Here is a 27,587-nt window from a genome sequence, read left to right as displayed (position 1 = left end):
TGGGGTTGGCAAGCATTTTATGGTCAGTTGCAAAACTTTACTACCAGACTTCTGTTACAGCCTCTGCATCACAGCTAGCTGTTGACAGCACAGCAGCATGAACATACGGTTCTTTTCACCAGAAAAAACCTCAAGCTAACAGCACGCAACCAGCATTTCATGTGTTTAATTTAATCGTTAGCATAGAAACAGTCACAAACTGTGGTAAGGAAGCAAGAACAAGGACAGAATGGTTTTGCCAGCATTGAGGAAACAATGTTACCACTTCAGCAGCATAAAGGCTGCAGTAAAAATCGAAGTTGAAGCAGAGTATAGGTCAGTTGCCCTATTTATTTTGCTTGGAAGTTATTCTTACCCCATGGTTCCATGTTGTCTTGGCACATCAGAGAGGTAAGTTTTACTAGGCCACAAGTAAAATCCAGACCTCATTTGTCAAGCAACATCTTGCAAAGCCAAGAATATACTACTAGCCAAATCAAACCCCACTTATGAAACATATTCCTCTGCTTGACCCATTTTTAAGACTTAATGAAAAGAGTTAACAAGAATTCAGTATCCACATATAAGGCCTACTTCATAACACCGTCTTCCAGCCCTCTCTTTACTGAAACCTCATTCACTTACTCCTTTTAATCTTCCTCAACCATCCAGAGTAAGAGCTCATGACTTTGCATCCTTCAGTTACAGTTGCAATACATCAGATCCAATTTAGACTCCTCTCTAATTTAATAACAGCATACAATTAAAGGAACAGTAGACTGCACCCAGAACAGCAGTCTTAGACCACAAAAATTTGCTCAGAAGTAACATGATATTTTGCTTATATTAATTACAATAGTATTTATTTGCCTTCCACTCCCAGTATGGCAGACCAACCTACATGATCAAATTAATTTTTAAATCAGTGGTGCAAATAGCTGAACAGAATCTGATGTCACCACTTGAAAAATATACCATGGAACATGAAAGAGGGTCTAGAATAGCACTGAAGAATTAAAATAGTAAGAGGTACGTCTAGATTTCTGCTCTGATTAGACACCATTGTTGCAGTGCTTATTCTTGGGTTAGATTTTGAAGGAAAAGGGTCATACATTTTTGCACTTTAGAAGGCAAAAATTCCCTATAAAACAATTTAGAAACACACAAGACATTATGTCCCAGTTCAGAAGCAGCCATGGGAATGTAAGAACATGCACACGTACACGTCAGCATTCTGCTCAACTTCCGGGTTCAAGCATCAGTATGTTCTGTTAGAGAGAAAATAAGCTTGAAGAGCCTAGCAAATTACATTTAACACTCCTTTTATTGCAGTAGAAATTTTAGTTTTTATAAAATCCTCAAATTACAGGATATACATATAATTAATCTTGTTGCAAGTCTTTAGTAGCTGTAGAGCGTTACTGCATGCAGTTGCTTCTGCAGTGTTCTATAAATAGCTAATCATGTTCAGAGAGCAAGACAAGTAGCCAAAGAATATATTCAATTACCAATTGGTTCATCAGCACCAAGAGGTTGAGCAAAAAATGAAGTTTATAAATACATGGCTCTGATCTAACAAACTAATACAAGTGGGAAGTCTGAATGATATCCACATCACAAACAAGGTAATTCAATAGTTACAGGAAAATACTTGGCTTCAAGACTGTTTTTCAAAGTGTTTCATATAAGATTTCTCTGACCAAGGAAGAATAGTTAAGTACAGTGCTATAGAAGTTTACAGAAGGTCAATGAAAACCATTTAATTTTATGCAATTAATTACAGAACAGTTTACAGAAAAATTAACTACAGAAAATTAGGCAAATACTTTGCCTTGAATTTATGGAAAGAAGTTGTGTTCAGACAATATTCTTTTTCTACTACCTACCTTTCAGCTGCTGGGTGAATGCATTATCAGCACACAATTTAATATTCATTTCTGTAGTCATGACATTGGCTTCAGATCAGTCATCAGATGGATTTATGCCAAAAAAATCCTACACCCGTTTGTTTCAGAAGCTGCCTAAACAGGTGCAATCCTTTATGCAAATGTCCCATCACAACCAGAGTCTCAGAAACTGAAAGAACCATTTATATAGCACTAGCTACAGATTAACTTCCTAAAAAGCTGACATGCTTGAATTACTGCAGTGTCATATTTCTGTGGACACAAGAACTAATCTGCTATGATTCTGCAACAGTTACTTCATTTACATTGATTCACTTAAGAGATGGTTAAGTTTAAGCATTGCATCTTTGTCTGGAAAGCCTATAGGTCAGCAATTTGGCTTGGTAAAACATCTTGTTATGACTAGATAACTGCACAGTTTTCTATGATCAGTCTCGATTATTTCTTCCAACAACATAACGTAAGATTGTCACAAGGTAGAAACTTGGAAGAGTTCTTTTTAAGTATTATTAATAAAAATAGCCTCTCCTCAGAAAAGGTGTTAACTATGTCAGCTTGATAGATTTTAATCCCTTTTGTTAAATTCAAAGTGGACCATATTTTTACATTGGGTTTAGTAATTTAGACAAAATGGTTCTACAGATACATTTAGTAAGCAGAAGAATACTGTCCGAAGTGTTCTGCATAGGTATGTGTACCAATGCTATCCACTGGAGACATCCTACAGTGGCTATAGTTCCAACTAACATACACCTACTGAGCACAGACTTCTTAAGAGTTTTAGTTAACCTCAAACACTCCTCGATTCAAAAAAACCACAATTCCTTATGACTGGGCATGTTTTGGATAGGATGCAGCTACTTTCCCCCACCCCCTCAGCCCACCAGTTAGCAACACAGCACAGTAATTTTAAGTTTCCATGACTTGCTTTTCATATTCTAAGTTTCATATTATCTCCAAGAAAAGCATATACACATTTTTTATACAGCCTGGAGTGAGATCAGTGTAAAACCAGGAATTTATAATCATCAGCAGAAGTGCCAGCTGCTCATAATGTTCACAAAACATAAGTGCCTGAAATTTGGCTATGCAACGGTTGGTGCCAATCTGCTTATAAAGGAAATGCTGCTGAGGCACAGTCTTCTTACAAAAACGGGGCATGAGGGTTTCATTATTAAGTGTTCAACAACAATCCTCAGCTCAGTGAAAAGAGTCCTGAAAAAAAACAGATTTGAAGAGTTTTAAAATCCTACAACATTTATCAGAAGTATCATCTAAATCTATGTTTTTCATTCACTTCTTTTCTCAACACCACACACACACACTCTAGTTTGCAAATTCTATAGATCAGCTAGGTGTTGTAATATCTTGCAAGAGCTTCAGAATTCTTGTCTTTTAAATATTAAGCGTTTTAATTAACTTTAGTTCAGCAGCTTCCAGCTGAGGACAGACAAAGACAGCAGAAAAATTCTACCTTCAAGCAAAAAAAAAAAGTTATTAAAAAAGAAACAGTAATGCTTTATCAGAAATAGCGTAAGAACTTGGGAGGTAATTGTGCGTTTGCACTGCTTCTTGTCAAAACGCAAGAACCCTGCATTCTAGAAGCAACTATTAGAAGACAGACATGAGAAGTAAAACCCACAGCACTAGTTTCCCTTAAAACTACATAAAGGCCAGTAGAACATCTTGAATAAACTAGTTCTATTGCAAATTAGTTTTAGTATTGCACAACTTAAATTATTTTTAGATACCAAAGTAGTAAAGGGCCTTCATAGATCTATTTTTTTTATTAAAAGACTACATGTACTAAGATGGAACAATTGATCTCTTACAAAATAGTAAGGAATAGGAGGCAACTAAGCTTATAATTCTCAGACCTGTCTTTACATACTATGGCAGCCAAAGCTACTTCCTTAATACTTTAAAAAAACATTTTCTAATCAAGTAGTGATCGGACTGGAAAGCATGTTCACAAAAATCTTACACAATGTAACGCCTGTCATGTGCAGTTCTAAGAAAACACTGACCTGAGCAAATCCTCACAGAAATACTTATGATTTCGAAGTTTAAAGCAGTATTATTGGCTTGACCAACTTTCAAACAAAATCAATAAGGCTCTATTTCTATTATAATTCACCTGACTTATGAATTTAACTAAAGGAGGTAATGAACATGTTGACAGAAAAAAAAAATCTATGGATGATCTTAAACATTACACAAGTTCATAAGCACCTGTTCATGTATAGGCTTAGCCTCAGACAGGCCTGGAATCTAAAAACAAGGACATCTTTCTGGTAAATGGTTGCAGAACAGTTGGAAGACTTTCTTCTCCCAAAACATAGTTTTAATTACTCAAGCATGCTCTGAAAGCTTCCATTCAAGAATGGTGGTACACTTCAGAAAAGTACAGTTAGATAAAATGAATGTCACCTTGAACCAGCTGTGTGTTTTGGGTTTTTTTAGAATCCAGATGTATTCCACATTCTATGATTACCAATTGCAGATTTAGTATTATGAGCTATGCATTCATTTTAGAATGAAAATGAACGCATATGCCTGAACACTATGCAGTTAAACATTAACTTTCAAAATCAATTTAGTGCTTACCGACAGTATGGATTTCGCCGAGAGGAGTAGCGTAATGTAAGAAATCTATAGTAAATGAATGGCTGGAGCAGACTCCCTTGCCCACTGAAAGAGAATAGAGAAGCAGAGCTTAATACTGACAGGAAAAAAAAAAAAATCAGTACTTTTCCTAATAAAAGCAAACAAACTACTTAGGCTCAAAAAAAGCTAGATTGGGGTCACATCGGTTCAGATAATCTAAATCTGGCAAGAAAAACACATACCCATATACTTATGAAAGCAGAAACTTACATTATAGAACTGCTCAATGAAGCACCTGAAGTGCTGTTCTTGTATTGATTTTATATTTATTAAGTTTTTTTTACATGCCTCATTTCTGGTGGCGTGTAGAGGGATGAAGCTGAGTTAATTAACATTGATAATATACAGCTGTGGGCTGGCTTCAGGGGCTGTGAGGGACTGCTTCTGTTTAAAGGTTGGGCAGCCAAGGAAGGGAGAGCAGCCAAGGAAGAGAGAGGAGGAAGAAGCAGAGAGAAGAGAGAGGACGCGCACCCAGGATGAGGAGAAACTAGGAGAAGGCAGCAGAGGGACTGACATGAAGAGTATGTTGGTATGAGATGGTAAAGGACCTTGTTGCAGCCAGTTAGTTTGGAGAGTGCTGTGACAGTGGTGAGCAAAGAATCACAGAAACGATGGTGGATGCCTATTCAGTGTTAAAAAAAGCTTGCTGGTCAAGCACAGAAATTGGCTGACAAAGAGTCCAGTTAGAGCAAGCTGCTTCAGCTCTAATTGCAGCACTTTCAGCATGTGGACCATATTTTAGTATATTTTGAAAAACTCAGAACACACTGGATATTACAGATATTTTGAGACACAAACACCAAGCTGATACCCGACTACGTCAGCGTACACTGAAATTAGGTTTTGATACTATATAAGGCTGCTGTTTCACATGATGGTGCTGTAAAATAGTGAAAGGATAGCACACAAACCACATACAGCAAACCACTGAAATACCACAAGTTTCATTTTAATGACTGAAGCTTCTTCCTTATATAACACAGTATTAAAAAGCTCCATCTGAAGTTGAACATAACAGTTCCAGTAGCTACAGCTCCTTCAAGTATGAACAATATCTTTACCCAGAAGAAAAAATACAAAGTGAAAAGGAAAGTGAGCTACAGGACAGGGGGAAAGAGGAAATATTGCACTTCTACAGTATTTACAAGCAATTTAATATGATAAAACAGTTTAAAGAATAAATTCTCACAATAGCTGCATTTAACCATTATATTATTTTACAATTTGGTATATGATCTTTTATAAACTTCAGTATCTACTAGGTGACATATGAAATAGTAACACTTCACATACTAACTTCTCCAGAGAGAGACGCTAAAAAACTTCTCCTAAAGACAAGTTTCAGATACTGAATACAGAATAACTGTCAGTTGGTAAGCAGCCTTAAATAAACTGAATCCTCCAGGGCAGAAGTACTGAAGTGTTCAGCTGACATATCAAAAGATAAAAGACAAATTATACATTCTATCAACTTCCAAGAAGATAAAGCCTCTCTTCTGCTGCCTGTGAGACCACTCAAGACAAATGCTCTCACTGGGCTATGACTTGTATAGAACAAAGGGGCATATTCCCCCTCCAAATATTAAAAGGCAATGACCCAAACTTCAGTGACTGGCAGGTCATTATGCCTATACGATTCCAACATGCATATGTTCAAGATCCCTAAAATCAATACAACAGGCTGCACAGCAGGCAAAACCAACCGGAATTAAAAAAAAAAAAAAAAAAAAAAAAAAAAAGAGAGAGAGACAAGGGTCACTGGTCAGAAGTAACATAGGAGAGGACACAATCTACTCCTGTTTGCCTACTTCGGGCACAAAGCAATTTCATGCCACTTAAATTTCTGGAATCTAACAGTCAAAAATAAAGAGTTTGCTCCCAGGGAAGCTGAAGATCTTAATATTCTATTACAAAATTAAACTTACTGAACAATGTAGGAGAACACAAGTTACAGGCCTGAAAAACTTTGATTTGACCCAACAACGTCATCCATGCTATGAAAGGGAAGTGGGTTTTGGTACTCATTTATATCAGTGTGAATGCTTTTTGATTTCATGATGCACCAACTTGAGAAGTCTAGGAATCCAGTAAATTTAACTCTAAGTTCAAGTCTCATGTGGTTTGACCCCAGCTGGCAACTAAGTACCACGCAGCTGTTCACTCATTCACATATGCACACACATCCCCGGTGGAATGGGGAGGAGAATCAGAAAAAGGTAAAACTTATGAGTTGAGGTAAGAACAAGATAATAACTGAAAGTAAAATATAATAATAACAACAGCTGCAATGAAAAGGGGAGAGAGAGGGAGGAAGAGAGGGAACGAAAGGAATAAAGCCCAAGGCAAGTGATGCACAATACAATTGCTCACCACCTGCTGACCAATGTCCACCCTGAGCCCATCAGTGGCCCCCAGCCAACTCCCCTCCAGTTTATATAATGAGCACAATGTTCTGTGGTATGGAATATCGCTTTAGCTAGTTCTGGTCAGCTGTCTTGACTCTGCTCCCTCCCAGATTCTTGCACACCTGCTCACTGGCAGAGCATGGGAAACTGAAAAGCCCTTGAGTTAGTATAAACATCACCTAGCAACAACTAAAAACATCAGCATTATCAACATTATTCTCATACCAAATCCAAAACACAGCACTGTACCAGCTATTAAGTAAATTAACTTTATCCTAGCCAAAACCAGAACAACTTGGTCAGCCAGAACCATCCAAATTGAGATCTGTGACCCATGTAACTCAATCCCAAAAAGTAATCTTGTGTAAAAAGTTTCTAATTCTGAAAATACTTATTGTAATTCTTACCTGAAGAGCATAAAAACTGTAGCTGGCATCAGGAAAATTTCATTGCAAGCAATGAATTTTAGAATATTCTGTTGATTAGCATTCAGTTTCTCTAGAAGATTTCTCAGAAAGGGCAGACTATTTGAACTTCGTGCCTTTTAAGAAGAAAAAAAAAGAGACTGCCAGAAAACTTGCAAGTAACACCTAGCTTCTCTAACACAAAGAAACCAAAATATTAATAATTATCATTTACAACTCGTTTCAACATTTTAAGACTAGATCCTTTAAAAACATTGAGATCAGTATCCTGAAGAAAACTACCGGAAGCTTAGAACTCCATAATTACATGAAGTACAATTAAAAACAGAAGGTGTTGCAATTCCCTCACCCATTTATTTTAAGTTCAACTGCACAGAGATAGCCACAAGCCTGAGTCTGTCCACTAGGAGGAAGTGCCTATGGTAGCAAGACAGCCCAGTTAAGAACACCAAAGGTCAGCCTTACATTAGGCTGCACAAATCAGTTCATTGAGCAGCAGGTCCAACTGGCAAGTATTCTGCTTGCTAGCCTCACCCTGCAGTTTGTTATTTTACTGCTGAAATAGAGTATTAAATTTCACAGATTATGGTTTAGCTTGGAAAGACACGTCTTAAGTTTCAACTTAACTGTTACACAGCTTTTACTTCATTCAAAGAACAGCAGTTGAAGAAAGACAGTGTCAACTCCAACACATCACTGGGTCATAACAGAAGTGGGGAGAAGGGGGGCCAGAAAGAACCCAAAAAAAAAAAAGGGACTTCTCAGATTCTCTGTGCTCAGATTCCACAATACACTAACTCCTCTAGCAGCTAAAGGAAACCATAATTGCAACTCAAATCTGTTTATAAACCCCAAAAATAGCAGCAGCATTAATTGTATCACACATCATATCATACTTACATCAAGAACCTTCTTTGTATACGTGGCAGCATGAAGCAAAGAGAACAGCAGAACTGGAAAAATACTCACTGAAGCAAGCAATAAGGAAAATGACAAGCTGCACAAGTGCTTTATTTCTCTGTGATGTTATGCTAACACAGAAGTCATAGCTTGATGGCTCTTTGCAAGAGGTTGGTTGGAATGACCTATACCGGATTAAGATATGTATGTCTAACATCTGTATTTATAGCTCTTCCCTGTTTCTTACACCTCTTCACTACCGATTTTTATTAATTTCAAAATATGTGTATATGCAGGTATGCAAAAGTACAACATACACCATTATACACCAGTGCATTTCTACTGAAATGCATTCTTTCTGCATGAAAGACACAAGAGATTACTACTTAAAACCTATCAAATACATGTAATCATAATATTTTTTTTATTAAGAGATGCTACAGAATGGATTTCTTTGTCAAAGAACATGCAGTTGCCAGCCATGCAGACTCTAGAGAGCAAGAACATAGACATTCCTTTGCCAGTGAAATTTAACAGTAGGACATTAAGCATATAGAGAGAGCGGCACAAAGTCTGTTCTTACATATCTTTGATAAGCCACAGGAGTAAGTCTTTTTTGCAGACTATCTGTTTAATAACTCATCTGAAAAAGCTAGTACTGAATAATTGTCTCTCTACATGACGTATATCCTACTTACAGTTAGCACTCATATATAAACCCAGTACTGGTAATAAATTAAAGTTAGCAGCTTCTCTAAGTACCACTTGAGGCTGGTCATATAATCCACCAAACTTATGCCTCACAAAAAGAAAACTTAAGTAACTAGAGACTGCAGTGCACTTAGTTACAGAGGTCATTAACCTGAATATGGATCAATCATCATAAGCCTCTCCTATTTTACATAGAGTATGTTCTATGAATAGCAAACGTTCTAGTTTAAACTAGTTTTTAAAATCGTGGCACAGGTGAGGAAATGAATCAAGTTTTTTAAATATTTAAAAAACATTACCAGGATGACACAAGTAAAGGATACTTGTAACAGGGTAGGAATTCACAAAGATAAGAGAGTACAACAGGTAGTGGCAGCTGTCCTCCAGCAAAGCCTGGGCCAGAAACGCCCTGCTAAGCTGAAAGTGTGGTAGCCTTTGGTGTAGTCGGAGGGCACTAGTAAGAGCATTTGCCAGCAAGGCACGCTGATAAAAGCTTGCTGCTTCATGCAACCTGCAAATCATCAGAGGAGACGTTACCATATGAACAAGCCCCTGCTCAGAAGTCTTCCACCCTTGAGAATTGCATCATAATTGAACAATACCCAAAAATAAAACTCAAAAACTGGTAACACGGACTTACTACAGGTACCAAAGGTAAAACAACTTAATACATTACTCCGTAACTTAACATAAAAACATGCATTTGCCACTATTTTGCAGCTGCTCAACGTATTTCTCCAAACATATCTACAACTGGTTTAAAACAATCTAAAATCTGTAAACTGTTCTGACAAAAAGCATCCAAGTCAGCTGAATAACAGACATTTACCCTTACATAAAAAACAACTCTATGAAAAGGGAATATAGTTACTTTGTATTTTTTATGCTAGTTTACAATATTACAATACATACCCTAGAAGAGGCAGGACAAATAAAGCTGAGCAGTAAACTGTGAACAAGCGGGAAATCCACATTGCTGTATCCAACTTGTTAGCCATCAAAAATTGCTACATTGGAGGAAGAAAAGAAGAAACCCAACCCCCACAGAAATTGGTATCTTAGTATTTGCATATAATGAACACTCTTCCCTTCTATATTAAATTGACAGTTTTTCTCCAACCTTGAGCAGAAGCAAATTATAGCTTGAAGCAAAGAGCATCTTTTTATTCATCAATATTTGATTCACATGAAGTTACTAACCAGATCAACAACAGCCAGGCTTCCTCAGAACCAAAAGGTTCCTTTGTACACTACAACTAAATACAGTCGTAAGATCTTCTATGGAAGTATTTTTTCTACAGAAACCAACCTCACTAAACAGCCAACTTCAAAAATGTAATCATGCAAAGTTCTGTTTAGAATACACTACCCACACCTGGGGCTAAATCTCCACAATTCTTACTGGGGAGAAAAAAAAAGAAAGGGTCTGGCAAAGTTAGCATAACTACACTGTAAGGCAACTGGCATCTTTTTGGTCTACATATTCTTGACCTCAAAAAAGCAAAAAGCTTTTAACAGTAACCTAGCACCTCTCCCATTACTGGGGCTCTCCTTAACCACAGCCATCTTCACTCCTGATACAGTCTCTGTACCAGAAAAGCTCTAATGAAACACAGCATGTTTTTGCCTGCTAGGTGCCTAAGAGTCAAAACATCAGCTTCCTTTCACCCGAAAGAGCTCTAAGGTTTTTTCCAAATACGAAAAATACGAGCTTTTTAAGACTTTTCCTCTATGTTCCCAGACCCTTTTTATGAAAGTGACCTGAAATTAACCTGACCTGCAAACCATATTCGTATCATTATCTTCTGCCTCACTTGCACAATTTAAGTATAGACAGATAGCTGCTGCGACACGGAGTTAGATTTTATTAAGGTATTTTCAAGAATGGCGGCGCTGCAACAACACGTTTTTATGAAGTGAAAAAACGCTTCCCGTGCCGTCCCCGGCCGAGCTACCGGCCATACTGCGATCCCAGCAGGGCAAGGGGTGTCCGCGCCACTGGAACAACGCCGCGGCCGGCCCACGGCCCTCACGCTCACCCCCACCCCGCACGGGCCGAGCCGGGCCGGCGCGGCGGCCTGCTCCCGCACCCCCCTTACCACGGCTCCGCCGCCGGCTCCGCCTTGCATGGGCCCGTTCTGCGTGGAGTCTGCCATGGCCGCACCTGCGGGGAGAGAAGCGCCTGAACTACAGCACCGACGACCGCGGCGGCCGCCACCTCCCGAGCGTCCGCTCCCAGGCCGACACCGCAGCGCGGCCGCCCGCCACCCACCGCAAGCGCCACGCACGGCACGGCACCACGCACTGCTCCCGCGCCGCGCGGACACGGCCAGACGTCACTTCCGGCGGGCCGCAGGGGCTGCCGGGCAATGTAGGCCGGGCAGCGTAGGCCCGGCGGAGCGGCGCGGCCCTGCTGGGAGGCGGGGCGGGGTGCCGCGGCCCCTGGCCCCTCCGGGAGCGGCATCTCCCGCGGCCCGGCCCCTGCCTCCGCCAGAGCCCCTCGGGTGCGGCGCCTTGCCCGGTGTTGCTGCTCAGCTGGCCCTAGGGGGCCTTCTGTGTTCTGACAGCAAAAGCAACAATATTAATGCTCGCTTCCCTGCTAGTGTGGGGAGTGTTTACTTACTGAGGGCCAAACGGGCCTTACAGAGCCCCTTAGCAAAACACAGACTTAGTGCTGCGCATCTGCAGTGTAAATGGGAATCGTGACAGGTCCTAGACAGGGCGCTCCCCCGTTCCTTAGTGCTGCGGTAGCAGGGTCGGGTCACACAGAAATGATGCACTGTGCAAATTGAATACTGTGCGGCCTTGGGCTGTGTCCATGTGTTGGTAGTGTTACTAGTTCCCTATAACATAGTAAGACAAAAAAACAAAAGCCTTTTAAAAGCCGTGTGTGCCCAAAAGTTCATACTGTGAGGGGTATTAGATTAAAATGCAGCAGCTCTGAAATAAGTTTCTGAAATCTTTGGTCAATAATAATTAAATAAAGCTAAGGAGCTTTAATCAAGCACAGGTATATTAGTAACATTGATAGGGGGACCAAGCTGGATAGCACAAAGCGGAAGCCTACTGCTCACTCTGCAACATGTAGCATTCACCATTTGCGAGGTCTTGGAAAGGGTTAATCCTCCATTAATCTGATCCTTGTCTTTTTTTTTAATGATCTGTGCTGGATAACTATGCAAACATGTGTCTGTTCTCAGCTGGAAGTCTGTAAATCTAGTATAACTCAGCTGAAGGGGTATCAAAGTAAAAATGTGGGCCTCAAGACCAGCCCCCTTGACTTGGAGCTCCTGCAGCCTCTGTGGTTTGTAGGGCTGGGTTTCTCTCAGAGATGTGCAGCAGGTTCCCCCTCCTGGCAGCATGGGTTCCAGAACAGCAAGCCATCTGCTCCGGTTTCTAATCATTCCCAGATGCTTTCAATTACTCTTCAGCAGTAAAAAAGACATATTCTGCAACCAAGGATGTTGGAATCAACATCCTCAATCAGCCTCATTTCTGGTTTATGATGATTAAACTTGAAGATTGATTGGAAGAGACTCGGGAAGACATCAGGAGAATATGTAATGAGGTATGATGATGGGGAAGGAGCAAAACAAGGGTCAGCTGATAGGGATTCTAATGTCATAACAATTACAAGTAAACTAAGGGTTTAAGCAAATTAACACTTTTTAAATGGAAGATGCAGAACCTGGTTTTCCACTTTTTTCCTAACTCTCATCTCTCACTAAGTAGCTGCAAAGTATGCACAAGAGCTACCTGGTATTTTTGGGCCGCTTTTCTGCAGGTGGGGAAGACTCTAGTAAACTGCTAAAGAGTTAAGACTCTCAGTGTGTCTCCTGGGTGCTCTCAAATGCGTAATAAAAAGATTAACAAATGTATATGCTAAACAAAAATCAAGGCTTTAAATATAGCCCAAGTAAAGTAAGTTTAACCATTACTAGATTATTTTATTACTAAAGAAAATACTAATATATTTGGGAGATTTATTTAGATGCAACTGAAACATGGATATAGATATCAAAGACCACCAGATATTTAACACTGCCAAACTGAACTATCACAAGGGAAAACAACCTGATCAGTCTTCAAGATTATGTATTTCTTAAAAGAACCTAGGATGACAAATCCATGTCTTTGTTAGGAATGCTTATTTATTTCTTAGCATTTCTAATTTAGGAAGAACTGAATACAGACACATGCAAAGCAGTCATTTCTAGAGTCTGGTTTGCTAACAGTCATAACACTTCTGTATTTTCTTCTAGCAAAAGTTGCCTTTCACAGATTGAACTTAATTTCATTTAAATAGAATGTTAAACCATTGTTTATTACCAAAAGTTAATGCCTTTAGAAGTGCCATACTTTTGAAAATTTAATAAGGAATATCACACTTGGCCCTTTACAGCCAAGAAATCCCCTTTGGTTTATATCAGGTTTTCTTTTCCCAGCTTTCTTCTTCATTTTTGTTCTGCATCTGTTGTCATTTCTTGTTTGATACAGTCTTTCCTGTTGAGCAACTCAGACCACACTACTATTTACTTCAGCTTGAGAGAGGACATTAAATTATATCTTAAGAAATAATCAGCTGTTGGCTTCTCCCTTTCCCAATTCTCCTCTGCTATAATATTGCTGATTGAGCATAGAGGAGGAACAGAAATCGATTCCTGTGTTATTAATGATTTGGTTTCTGACAGTTGTAATGGGGATTCTTCCGGGCCATCAAGGCACCAGTTTGCTTTCACTGTTCATTGATAGTTCAGATATTTAGAAGAGTATCATTGTAATTGCTGAGGACTTGTCTACCTCATTAGCAGTATAGTCCCATTTCTCCTCTGTGGCAGTCCAACACAATCAGCGCAGACATACCTGAAATTGTACTACATATTTCTCTGTTTGCCCCCAGTGAATTATCAGAGAATTATTGGCAGTAATGACAGATGAAATCAGCTCTCTCTTAATTTAAAAAATTATGGATGCAGAGAGATGTATTTTGAACTTTTGGGCCCAAATATATACACCTACTTCCACTAACCCACTTTGAAGTCTCAGGGGAACAAAAATAAAATACCTTAATGTGTCTGTAAAATAATTAATATATTTTAGAAATATATGAAAGAAAATACGCAATGCTTTGCATTTGTTTGCCTCCAGCTGAGATCCTCCAGACACAGTGCAAGTTTACTAGTGCTCATAGCTATTAGATGTTCAACTAGATGCTACATCGCTATTAGATGTTCAATGAAGACTTTAGGTCAAAAAGGTTAGTAATTTGCTTGTAGGCACATGACCAGTTGGGCTTGAAATGGAATCCACAACTCCAGAGTCCCCATTGCCAGATTTCTTCTTAGTTGCTGTGTTTTCAGATTAAATCATATGGAAAACTCCGTATGTAATTTGAAGACAGTTTGAGTATCTGAAGAAGAAGGAGGCTTTTATGGTGTTTCAAATTGATTACTGCAAACCTCATTACAGGCACTATGGAAATACTTTATAAACAACAATTATTATTAAATAAATTTTGACAGCCATAAGAAATAATTTTATAGAACCAGTATTTTGCATTACAGGTTGTTTTAGATTTGAACTTTTTATAAAAAATACTTTAATAGCATCACCATCAGAAACATGCAATCTTTGGTGATCTCCAGTGGCCTTAATTCTCAATCATTTTAAAAGAAGCAGATTTGCCATTATTTAAGTGGTGTTCACGACCTTGCAGCATGGAGCACCTGAGGTTCAGATGATGATTTATCTATTTTGCCTTTCTTGATTTGAAAGGAGGTACTGTTACTAACATCTGTATGCAGTTTTCATTTATTTCAAATAAAAGAGAGAACATTCATCCAAGGTCGATAGGATTGCAGTTCCTCATAGTCAAACTAGCTCCATTATTTGTATCAGTAGGGTATAATGCAAAGCTAAAATAAGTTTTTATGCAAAGTTGTAATGAACAATTTGGTTCTTGTTTGTGGTTATCTCAAGCTGTCTGTCCAAATCTCAAGAAACAATAAAGGACATCGGGTCAATGCCTGTTACATTTTTCAGAAAAAGAAACAGAAGTCTTCTGTCTCCCTCTACCAGATTGCTTTGTGATTTTTGCTCGATGGTCTGTTGCAATATCAAACATGGTCTTCTTTCTTTTCCCTTACAGCTGGAGTTTCCATTTACTCACCCTTTCTGGAAGGATTACACTTTTAATCGCTGAGTGCCTGCCAAAGCAGTGAAAAAAGGAAACCACAACCTTTTTGAAGAGGTGCAAAATAGGAAGATATTCCTTCCAGTTGCTTTCTGTGTCAGCATTTTCATAACTGTCAGCATTTTGGTATATCCCTGTGTGACACAGATACATAACACAGAAGCTGCAAGTGTAAGCTTAAGATGGTACAAAGAACTATGATAATTTTTATTTTTTTTTAAAGATTGGAGGTATGGCACAAGGCTTGACATGTGATTGAATCAGAGAGCAGCCTTAGCAGCGTATTAATTCCAGTCCACTAAGGACATGAAAATATTGGAAACTTAAGAATGGAAAGAAAATGGGCAAGTGTTCCTTTAACAAATGCAAAGAAGGTTAGGAAGATTTCAGAATTCTACAGCAAGAGACCATATCAGCAAATGGAGGAAAACGGTGAATTATGGATGTGAACTTTCGACTACCTGTACTGCCCAATTAGAAATACCACAGCAGAAAAGATTGATAAGCATCCTCTTACAAGCTTGAAGAAGTGTCTGGAAGAGTATTGATTAATGCTGAACTCAGTACTGAGTTGTTGGTTAAAGGCTCCTTTTCTCCTACTAATCACAGGCTACAACAAGGGAATAAAAAGAGGACAAGGGAGAAAACCCCAAAGCTGTGAGCTTTCAGCTCATGATGTAAGGAATGTTAGCTGTATGTATGCATAAAAATGTGTAAGGAAATATTGCCTTTCTGAAATAGTGTCTGCTATATGAACAGAGCAAAAAACCCACCAAGTTTGGTGACAGTAACACTTGACACGGTTCTGCATTAATAACTAAAGTCTAATGACACTATAATCTGTGGTCCGGTCTTTCTCAGCAGAGATACTCATGAACAGGATTATATTTCTTCTATTCATTCAGTGTAAGCAGATGTTTACAGATAAATAATTAGGATTGCAAGCTGTACAAGCTGAATGAAAATGAACCACTAAGACATACTTTGCTTTTATCTGAAGGTCATGCAAGCCAAAGACTTCCCTCAACATAAGTGTACCAGTCAGAATGCAGAGAATCCCACCCTGTTCACATACAAAACTTATCTCACAACTACAGCAAATGTGGGGGCTGCATGTTTTTTTGTTCTCTGCATCCCCAAAGCTGCCTCTGATTTCATCCACAAGCACCTTTAGACGTTTGTTCATGTCTGCCAGTATCATCTGCACTCTTAAGATCACTATAAAAGTACCAGGGCAGTAAATGTTTTACAGGTGTATATGAAAATCCTTATTAAAATTAGAGGGGGCTTCAGAGAGCTTTTCATTTTGGACAGTTTTTACACAATCCAGTATGTCTTCCTAACCAGAGTAGGTTCCAGTACTCTCGTTTATAATATTACATAAATTCTTCTTGATCTTCTACCATGTATTCCGGGTGCTGAGTTTAAAAGTCCTTTGCAGTACAGATATACTCTGAAATCAGTAACTTTCTTCATTCTTTGTGAGATCCCATTGAGAAATTCAGTCACAGAAAACTGGATGGATGATTACATGATAGGAATATGTGGAAATATTTTATATTTGATATTAAATTGTTTAAACACGAAGATTGGCAATCTTCTGTAGATATTTTACTGTTGCTTTTTTTTTTTTTAAGGTATTTTTATTTGTTGGTGTTTATTCATTCACAGCATATCCACTTCCAAACATAGGAGGCAAATGCTCCAAAGGGTCCAGTTTATGTAATTAATCCCTCTATTTTTTATTTTATTCTATATAATTTAATTAGATTAATCTAGGTTTATAATCATTGCCAAAAAAAGTATATGCATATTTTATCCAACTGTTTTTTGTAGCTACTGATAATCAATAATAGCTTAGAACTTAGAAAAGATAAAGAATACATGGAAAGACAATCAGGTTAATTAGATTTGTCCTTCCAAACAGTCATAGGTAAAGTCCATCCATTTAAATCTGATCTAATCATGTGCTAAAGTGGCGTGAAATTGAATGAAATCAAGCTGTCCATATCCCAGAAAATGTTCTTACTGAGATATAAAAATCCTCAAGGATACCAATTAGTCAGATAGTCTACTGATAAGTCAAGGATAAGTTTCTCACTCAGTCGTAATGCTTCCGATTTATATATTGACCACGGTGACTGGTAATGGAAGAATATTCTTTGAGGCTCATAACTTCTTATTGAATTCAGCCTTCCATGTTATGACTCTGGCAGAAAAGAACTATCTTACATTTCTTCTTTGTCAATCTTTGGTTGCTTATATATAGCCACTAGTAATTGCTTTATTAGGAATGTAAAATATAGAGGGGTTAGGGTTCAAGGGAGATATCTGCCATTATAGAAAGGAAATCATAAGCAATCTAGAGAGAGTCACAAGTGAAATGAAGAGTTACACACAAAGCAAGATTTTTGACAGGGATGACAGCTTCTGAAACATAATAGTCAGTGGCATGGGAAGAGAGGCGCAGGAAGTTCAGGGCATGTCTGTAGCAAACTATCTGTGCTTACTGTTAGCTTTTTCACTGAGGTTTAATAAGACTTTTCGTGACTTATACTATTTATTCTTGCTGACAGGAATTTTGATGAGTTGCACACTTCTGAGAAGTAACCAAATGCCCTTGATCTCGTTTTCTTAATCAAAAGATAAAACAGAGATTTAAAAAAAAAAAAAATCTTTGTCATAGATAGGTTTGCTTTACATTACAGTTTGCCCAAGACCACTACAAATAGTTCTCGTCTGGACCTATGTTTTAATCTTCATGGATGACATAAGGGAGAGGGTCTTTACAAAAAGCCTTGAAATATTAAGAAGTCTGGCAAGCTTGTCATGTGATTCCTTCAGAGTCATTTGTCTGGAGCAGGAAACAATGTGCAGATGTAAAGTTTAAAGTCATTCTCAGGAGATGAAGGAAATTTTTGGAAGTTCACCTAATGATAAAATTCAATGACTTCATGGGTAATTAATATCCTGGGAAAGATACTTAAAGGTAAGGGAACCCAGCCAGTGCTCAGTATAATTCCTCTGACAGCCCACTGGGGAGGAAAAAACCATGAGACGTCTTCAGCAGGTAAATTCATGATGACTGAGGTAGGAAAGATATGAAGATGTTTGGCCACTAAGAGTCATTCATGCTAAGGATTTTAAGCAGCATTCTAGGATTAAGACTGGCAGAGTGGATATAAAAGAAAATGGAAAAAAATGATGACAAGGGAAAGATGTAACTGGCACCCAAATTTTAGCACAAGTAGAAAAAACCAGAGACATAGAGGTATTAAAATAGATAAAGGAACATCAGTCAGGAGAAGGTTGAAGTGTAAGAAGGAAGCTGTAGCAGGTGGTGGGCTTAGTGACAGCAATGTGCTTGAGAAATGGGAGATGAACAACAAGAAATGATAGAATAAATTACATGCAACAGTATATTGCTGAGAGGGAGTGGAATCTGTATCCTTGGAGATTTTCGAGACTCATATATGGTCCTATCTTAAGGGGGAGATTGAACCACCAGGCCCCTGGAATCCTTTCCAATCAGTATTTGTATGATTCTGTGAAAACTGAGGGTCTTACACAGCAAAAATGAAGAAACTGGAACAACTAGTGATGGGTGTGACATCCACCATTGTCAGGATAACAAATGCATGATGGAATAGCAGGCACGGTTGTTAAGGAGTACTGAAGGATAAGAACTCTTAAGGAGTCCTAGAAATTAAATTGATGAGAAACAGTAAAGGTTAATAACAGAATAAATGTTCTCAGGAATTCCATCATTATGAAAAATGTTGATTTCTAAGATACAGATGAAAAAATAGAGGTTATTTGTAACCATGCAGTGCAGCTACTCCAAGTGTTACAGCTCACAAACTTCCTCATGAATACTGCATCAACAAGCAGATCTGCTACATCAATCTCAGATTTGGAAATAATACAAATATTGTAAGATAACCATTTATTGAAAATAACCCTGGACTGAGCAATTGCAAATTGATATGGCTTAAAATAAATCAAAGAATAAACAAAAGATATTTATCAAAGCTTTTTATATTTTGCAACAATATCCATCAATAAATTAAGTAAATGGTTAGTGAGGTCATTTGTACAGAGGAATTCAAATAAAGGTGAAATAAGAAAATAAAAAATATATATGCTATAGCAGGATATCTGTAATTCCTTCCCCAGTCTCTTAAAATGGCCAGGAAGAAAAATTCTCAAGTTTAGGTAGTGTAGGTTGCTGGAGAAGAAGACAAAGAGGTTGCGTTGCTACTCTTGCCACCACCCTCACATAGATCTGAATTAATACATAGTGAAAAGTTACTGGAAATAAACATAATGTCTGAGATTTCTTAATGTTACAAACAATTTAAAAATAATTAAATTTTAAATCAGCTAAAAGTCAATGGAAGTTTATGAAAGATGTAAAATGGAGTTGGTTTTCTATAAAAAGGAAACATAGTAGATTTCAGATATCCCATCAGTTTAAAAAAATGGCATGATGCTGCATGGCTCTGCTAGTGGCAATGGAGAAGAAGGAATAGAGGAACCACAGGTAAGTAATGAACTGGCTCTGGCAAAGATGACAAAGATTAAACGGGGAAGACTGATGGGTACTGACTGATATAGTTCCTTAAAGATAAAGTGTAAGGCTGTTGTTGTTCATTGTGCTCATAACTGCACAGCGGCATAGGTATAAGTATGGACATAGGGTTATTGGCAGCGTTGCAAAGGTATGAGGCACCTTCAAGACAAATTAATTGCTTTATCATGCAGAAAAAAATCTGAACAGCTTCAAGGCCTTGAGAAATAAAAACATGATCAAAATCAGTAGTATTGTGTGCAAAATCATAACCATGTGGTCACAAGAGAACTGCTAGTGGAAAGTTACATCATCTGGAACCGACCTAGGTGGAGCTGAAGGTACGACTACCAAAGCACAGATATGAGCTGCCAAAATGATAGGCAATGTGAGGGATACACGCGATCCTGCTGGCAATAAGAAGAAACGGGCACATTATTGCCATTGTACGTAGCAAAGATGAAACCTCATGTGGAACACACTGTATGGTTTTGGCGATGTAAGTTCAAGAATAAAGAAGTGAAACAGAAGTACAGAGAGTTATATTCTTCAGGGGAACAGCTGATTTTATCAGAGGACAGTAGAAGATAATGACTCTGTATTAGTTAGGTAACAACAGGAAAGACATGCCATTAATTAAGCTGGAGTTGTTACGAAAATAAATGGGTATAAATTGCTATTCATGTATTTAGAGCAGAAACAAGAAACAGCCTCCTAACCAAACAACCAGAATCTGTAGTAGTTTCAGTGAGTATTGTGGAACTAAAACATCAAAATGCTCTTAAAATGGAGTTTAGTAATTTTATGCAGCTTGACAACCCGGATGGTTCCTCCTGGGAAGTTAAGGAGAAACTCTCTTTAAATCATCCTTAAAGGGTTTTATTTAACTACAACCTTTAATTGGGAGGCATGAAACAGCACCAGACATGATTGTTTTTACTGTTTTGATTTAAAGGACACTATGAACATGTCCACAAAATGAAGATTTCAGTGGTTAGCACATACTTTGAGACCTGCTGCTATTTTCATTTTTACCTGAAAAAAATTCTGATAGTGCTGATACATTAAAATTCTAAATAATTAATATTTTTTCAAAGAAAAAGTGTTTCTCCATCATGAGTTTTTATCCAAAGGGATGGAAATTAAATTATTTTGTGTGGGTTTTTTAAATAATCTCAGTACTCTGCAATTTCTGAAAACAATTTTGCAAGATGGCTGGAAAAAAGCATCTCTGAGGTTCTGTAACTAAAATGAGATGCCATAGGGGGTCCCGTAGTCAAATGATTAAAATTTCACTAAAAACTTGCCACACACACACACACACACACACACTTTGGAGCTGGAAATGAAAGCCTCTTAGAAGTGTCTAGAATCCAAGTCACCAGGCAGGAGAAAGGTCTGTCAGTGCTGTCTCCAAGCACAAAGTAAAATCTTGGCTTTTGTCTGAATTTCCAAACAGCTATCTCTCAGACTTCATTGAATCTTTCCAACGGTCGCGTCCCAGTCTCTGGCCTCCTTTTGGACTTCTTTTGGGCACCAAAGCCAAGCAAGTCAGAACCTTGTTCATCAGCTGTAATCCCAAGATCAGCCTTTCCTCAGTACTATATGGATGCTTTGAACCTAAGGTACAGCTAAGCTAACAGCCTGAAATATGAACAGAGAGCAGGTCATGGAGCTTGTCCTTCTGAAAGCCACAACAAAGATGTGGCACTTTTGGCCAGGACACCAGTTGTACACCCACTTAACATGGTGCTCACTTTCTGGAGTTGTCCAAGCCCAAGATAAGGATGCTGTTGGAACTGTAGAGTTCAAAACATGGTAACCATAACAGGTCTGACTGCCTGTATTAACTACAGTCCTATTTGAAACCCACTTCCTCAAGAATATTTTCCAGTGCATCTGCTTTTATGAAGACCTTAGCTTAGAAGAAATAAAAATGTTTTTCCAGAAAAAATATGAATATTTATAACTTTTGCTAATATAATGACCTTACAATCCTGTCGTGGAAGTGTATTCTTCCAATTCAATACTTCTAAGTATTGAATACGATCCAGCTATTTTACAACAGTTTTAAAAGAGAGGTGCCTCAGGCATAAACCATAAAATTAAATTATTTTCACCTGTGAGCATCGGATCATGCAATAAAATAAAACTTAGGTCAATCAGATATTTATTTGGCTTGGCTTTGCATAATGCATATCAGAGGATTTATCACTTAGCAATAAAAATGTAAAATAATTCAAAAGTCAAACATAGATAAATTAAAAAAGAATATAAATAAGAACATGTAGACCTGTCTTCTAACTGTAACTTCTGATTAAGGTTAAATTTATGAGTGAATTAATGCATTCCTATTCCTAATTTTTACTTCTAATTAGAATATAATCTAAAATAGGTATTCAATGCATGAAAAAAATACTTTGCATAAGAAAATACACAGCTTTTTGTCCTCTTGGCCAAATACGTGCCCGTCATGAGGATAAATGTCTTTTATATCTTCTTATCATGATACATCCTGTGTACCAGTGCGTGGCCCAGGAAGAAGATGAAATGCTGCAAAACTGATAAAAATGAGAATGGAGGACCAAACAGTAGCTAAAGGGAAAGGCGTAGTTAGTGATCTAAAAGAATGAGCTGTGATTTCTTATCTCTTATGAAGATGCCATGTCTTGCTCTGCAAGAGGTAGCAAGGTCAGAATTTTCGTTATGTCCCAGTCAGTGCTGGAAAACCTTGCAACTGATTCTGTCGTGATAAGGACATCATATCAGGTGCAATTTAAGTCTTACTCTCACTAAACCCAGGTGAAAGAACAAACTGGGGAGCACAACCTCAATAACACAGCAAATTGCTAGTAAACTTATTTCTGAAACGTATTTTGGAATTCTGGAATTATTAAGACCTCTTACATAGTAAATGAGTGAAGAAACTTGGGTGAATTTCCTGTTTCTGCAGTATTCTCAGGGTTCAATTAGTAGAGATTTAGAGCATTATGATCTGATAATTTGTATTCCATGTCTACTAGAATCGTAACTTTCTAGTGTGCCTTTCAAGCAAATTCGCTCATGATAATCCAGATTTCTAATTATCCAGAAACTGGATTGTAGCTGCTCACTGTTCTTGAAAACTAAACGGAGCACTACACTTGTGTTTTTTTCAGTAAACACTTACAGCTGCATTTAACTTGGGTTGATATGACCCCACTTACTTCATCCAGGGCCAGGGCCTCAGACTGCAAAAGCCCAGGAACAAAACAAAAAAAAAAGATTTATTTTCATCTGAGCAAGTGCAGCATTCAGCAGAGTCTCAATAGCCTCGTTTGTGGCTTTTAGAGGTGACAGTAACAAAAGCAGCAAAGCACAGAACAATGATAATCGCAAAATAGTAGTGGTAAGTTCTGTTCATTATTTATGGTATAATTATCTCATAAAATTTCACTGGAGACCCTCACATTAAGATTCTTCTTGTTTAAAGTATAAACCAATCTAATACTGCAAAAAAGGTCACTAGAAATGAATAGTGAATAATATTTGTGACAAGAAGGGTAGTTAGAAGTATTTAATATATTGAAGGACTTTTTCAGTGGTGTTGGCATCCAAGTATTTCTGGCATTTGCAGATGTAGAATTGCATGATATCTTGAAGGAATGGTATTTCTCAAAGAACAGCAAAGTTTACTAGGAACCAGAAATGGGGGGGGGGGGGGGGGGGGGGGGTATTTCTTCTTAAACTCTTAAGGGGACTTTCATGCTATTTATCTATTCTTTTGAAAATGGAACACTCATGCCATCTAATCACCACTTCCCCAGATTCTGAGAGACCGATAAAGGGGCACATTGATACCCAGTGAATAGAAATACAGTATTGCATTTTGGATTTGATCTGTTCTGTGCGTTCTTTATATTCAACCCATAATATTCAAAGATTGTTTTCATGAACCTAGCTTGTGCAGTTGCTAGTCATCTGATTTCATTCTGCTCTGGAGATCAGTGTGAATAGTTTTTCTTTCCTATTAGAGTATTGAGTATCAAACCATCTAGTTTGAGAAATACTTTAAACAACATCTACCATATGTATTAGTTATACAGAAATATAGTACTTCAATTTGTATCAGTTGCTAAAAGCTTTTTCAGTAATGCTATCAAATGTGATCAGTTTGAGTAAAGGCATTAACATCTAGTATAAAAATAAAACTTTGTTTTATGAAGAATAAACTTCCTAAGGCTAATACCAAACAATCAGGTGACTTTGTATTAGACTTTCATTAGATCTCACCTGTAGAGACCTACTGTGAAATCTTGTTTTGAAATTATAAGTTAAAATCAGTTCAGTGGTTTCATACTTGCTCCTTGTAGGTATTTGTCTGGGTAGCAAAATCACCACACTATTCAATGTGTTCATCAGTCTAAAAGTAAAAGCAACTAGAAACTATTTTTCTAGGTGGAATAGAGTCCGAGTTACATTTTAAACTACAGCAAGAACCCATGGGTGAGGAGGCTTGATTTCACTCCTTTTGTGCTACTGACTTGCATCATTAAAAGGCCATAAATGACAGCACCCCTGTGCCTTAGTATCATAACTAGTAAGGAGGCTGCTGAAACACATCCTTACAAAATGTAATTACAATCTTAATTCAAAGGCCTACCTGTGAAGACCCTTTTCCCACCTATTTAGGGAAGTCATGGACTCCTGGCCACTCTCTGCAATCCATCCCACATAGCCATCCAGTAGTCCCTAGGTAAGGTTATGTTGAAGATACTATGTGCACCTTGGACCAGGATAGAGAGTATGAATATGAATGATACAGATTCAAGTGATGATTGCACACAGTTATTCCTCACTGCACCAGAAATCCAAGGTAGTCAGGGTGATGCTGGGGGCATTTAAACTGTTTAGTAAAAAAAAACCAGAAAGTGAAGTTGAGCAGTCATGGTAGATCATCCACAGTGCCAGCTCCTACTTTGCTCCATGTTTTTGCTTTAGGTTGCTCCCATTAACTTTCCCAAAAGCAAATCTGTGAAGGAGCCAGAAAGCAGTGCGGACACAAGTGTGTCACTCACTCTGTCATACTGATGATACAATCCTTTTCAATTTAGCAGTATAGACAACCTGGCCTGTGAGTTGTCACCAAGACACTAATACACAGGCACTTTCTGACTTACCCTGGACAGATGTGGATCTTGCCCATTACTGAAACTGGGAAGCCGTAGAGGTAATGCAAACCCTGTATTTTGCCCCTTTTACTCCATGTCCATGTCATGCAGTAGGCTCAGAGTGGGACATTTTAACTGGGGAAATCAACTCTATGCAGTTCCTGTTGGTTTTGAAAGAAATTTCCCAGCATAACAGAAATTTCCTGTTTGAGATCCAAATTGCTCTTGATATCTTAATAATTACTGTACTGCTTAAAGGTGGTTTTGCTGCAATATTTCTTTTTACAAAAGCTATAACCACAAGAAATCTTATTCATACTCTAAACTGATTCCAGAATGGAATTGCTTTCTCCTGGATGTTTGATCGCATGGTAGGAAATTATTTGGTCCAAGGCTTTTACCTCATAACCTTTCAAGATCCGCTCAAAATGCGACAATCAGGATAAGAAGAATTTACCCCTTCTTCCAAACGTTTATAAAAGACTAGATAAGAAAATGACTGTCAACATAAGTAAATAAAATGGGCAGAGTCTGTTCTCTGGGTGTATGGATAAAATATACAACTCCTACCTGTATACTCTGCCAGGACTATTTATTGTCCCAGGTGCATATTGCCCCCCAAAATTACGTCCATCCCTGGGAATGAGCCAAAACCCTGCCAACGAGCACTGTAACAAATAGGTATGGGCAAATACAGGCCACTTAGATAGAAAAATTGTTCAAAATGTTACTCAAAACCAAATAAAATCACTGGCAATTACCGTGTTTAGCTTTTAATCCTTACCATCAGTCTGGCTATCGCCGCACACAAAAACCAGCCATATCCTGCCATCAAGCTGTCCACAAGCTCTTTTTGCCAGAGAAAAACAGACATATGATCAGATATATTTTCTGAAGATGCTGCACAGTACACAGCCACGTAATTGCATTATACCGCTGGTCCTGACTGTAAGCAATGAACATGGCAAGGCAGGGTTCTGGGCTAACTGTCTTAATGGGCCATTTCAGTTGTTTGTTTTCAATAAAAAACCTTCTGCATTGTATACCAAGATTTAGGGTCCTTGGAGAAAGTTGTTAAACTCAATATATTTGTAGTCTGTTCCAGCAGCAGCAAACTTCACGTAATACAGCAAATTTTGAAAGAAATTTAGAACATTTCAGTCTTATATTCCAAATATTTGCATAGTTCCATTCAAAATGTCCATCTGTAACATATTGCTGAACGTGGCTGAGATAAATGATGTGCGTGACAAAGGTAGGAGAGGCCTGTATTTTAGTAGAAAGTTTGCATGATTCACTTTTTCCGTTTATTGTTGGTATGTTGATAATGATCGAGTACAAAAGGGTGTGTTTCTTTCCTAGGTGGTTAAGTGAATATTAGTATGCAAACTGGGGAATATACAGTCTCTCTTCCTGGAAGGGTGCTGCAGAAGACCAAAAAAAATTATCAGTTTTTAACTGCTCCTGATGGCGTCCCTGAAAACAGCCTGGGATTAAATTAGGGAAAGGAACCTGCAGGTAAGAGACTGTGATACAATATGGTGGTGGTGTGAAGCAGGTGTGCTCTGTGCTCCACCACCAGGCCCTGCTTCTCGGGAAAATAAGGCAGGGAGATACCTAGTCTCTAGTGGTTAGCTGGGAGGTGCACACCAGCAGGGGGGAAGTCCTGAAATGCTGGTAAACAGATTTATATATATATGGAGAAAATGCAGTTACCTGTATACTTTAGGCACTTCAGCAGATTTTGTTCTGCGTCACACAGGGAGGAAGGTGCTATAGTGTTTCTCTCTTCCTTCCTATAAACGGTGGTGCTTAGGGATCAGAGAAGGGTCTTGAGATTGCTCTCCTGCCTAAGGGTATATCTGCATGGCTCAGTCCAGTGTATAAAAGATACCTGTAAAAAAAGAGATTTCAAATTAGAAGAAGTTGTAAAGCTCTCTGAGAAGACTAAATTAGCCAAAGTGAAATGTGCCTGTGTACAGCTTGCTCCATATGGTATCGCATTGCTGATCTATGTCACCTGGATTTCAACTAAACGCTGCTTTTAAGGCAGGAGTCACTGAGAGCAGCCCTTAGCCTCAGAACAGCAAGACCGAGAGGCTTCCCAGCTGAAAACTGGGGCTGTAGGAGCCGCACAAAGCATGGTCCTAGATAGACCAAACAAACACTTGTGCCTCCAGAGTAGGCTTATCTAGTTAGTATTTAATATGATGATAGAATGCTTTTAATGTTGCATTTAAAAAGTTGAATTTGATAATGTTTTGTTTGTTCTAAATGCTGCACCTTCACATATCACTAGCTGACCTTGTTATCAACTCTGATAGAAGTAGATTTTTTTTTAAAAGGACTGATAATCTTTTCTCTTTCCCGTTTCAGAAAACGTCAGCCGAGTGCCTTCTGATGTATTTTGCTCCCTGCTGCTGTTGCATGGGGCAGGTGTCTCCATTTCGCTGCCTGCCCCTGCGAAGGCCCTGCAGACCAAGCGGCCCACCACATAGATGAGAAGCAGGAGCGCAGCTGAGCGGTGAATGCTGCTTTCTGGGATAAACTCTCTGCATTTTGCATCCGGTTTCAGCTGAAAGCTTTTTCCTCCTCTGATGGCCCTTTTAGGTGGTCTATGTGTTGTTACTCGTGAAACCACGCTGGAAAGCAAGCTGTCTCTGGCAAAGAGCGAGGGGAG

General features: G+C 38.4%; 1 protein-coding gene across 2 annotated transcripts; it reads right to left on the bottom strand.

Moving 5' to 3' along the window:
- Positions 1–150: 150 nt before the first annotated feature.
- Positions 151–11,340, bottom strand: TMEM33 (transmembrane protein 33). 2 transcript variants are annotated; one of them, XM_055711873.1, is made up of 8 exons: positions 11,267–11,340; positions 11,094–11,158; positions 9,907–10,001; positions 9,318–9,505; positions 8,284–8,351; positions 7,366–7,499; positions 4,494–4,577; positions 151–3,101 (listed from the first exon to the last, which is right to left on the bottom strand). In XM_055711873.1, the coding sequence occupies exons 2-8, from the start codon at positions 11,148–11,150 to the stop codon at positions 2,972–2,974; spliced, it is 756 nt and encodes a 251-aa protein (XP_055567848.1). In that variant the 5' UTR covers positions 11,151–11,158; positions 11,267–11,340; the 3' UTR covers positions 151–2,971. The 2 variants fall into 2 exon arrangements, with proteins under 2 accessions (XP_055567848.1, XP_055567854.1); XM_055711879.1 differs by lacking the exon at positions 11,267–11,340 and having other exon boundaries at positions 11,094–11,260.
- Positions 11,341–27,587: the final 16,247 nt, after the last annotated feature.

This window comes from Falco cherrug, chromosome 1 (assembly GCF_023634085.1).
Source record: "Falco cherrug isolate bFalChe1 chromosome 1, bFalChe1.pri, whole genome shotgun sequence".
In the NCBI taxonomy this organism is placed as follows: domain Eukaryota; kingdom Metazoa; phylum Chordata; class Aves; order Falconiformes; family Falconidae; genus Falco; species Falco cherrug.
The sequence above is the reverse complement of the archived record's forward strand: the minus strand, read 5'-3'. Positions and strand labels throughout refer to the sequence as shown.

Bases quoted from the DNA above. Each gene is read 5' to 3' on its own strand.
- TMEM33 (XM_055711873.1), bottom strand. From the start codon at position 11,150: ATGGCAGACTCCACGCAGAACGGGCCCATGCAAGGCGGAGCCGGCGGC. The intron at 8,352-9,317 runs GTATCCTTTACT...TGCTTGCTTCAG, and splicing joins GAATTCCTACCCTGTTACAA to TGAGTATTTTTCCAGTTCTG. The intron at 4,578-7,365 runs GTAAGAATTACA...ATTCTCTTTCAG, and splicing joins ACAGTTTTTATGCTCTTCAG to TGGGCAAGGGAGTCTGCTCC.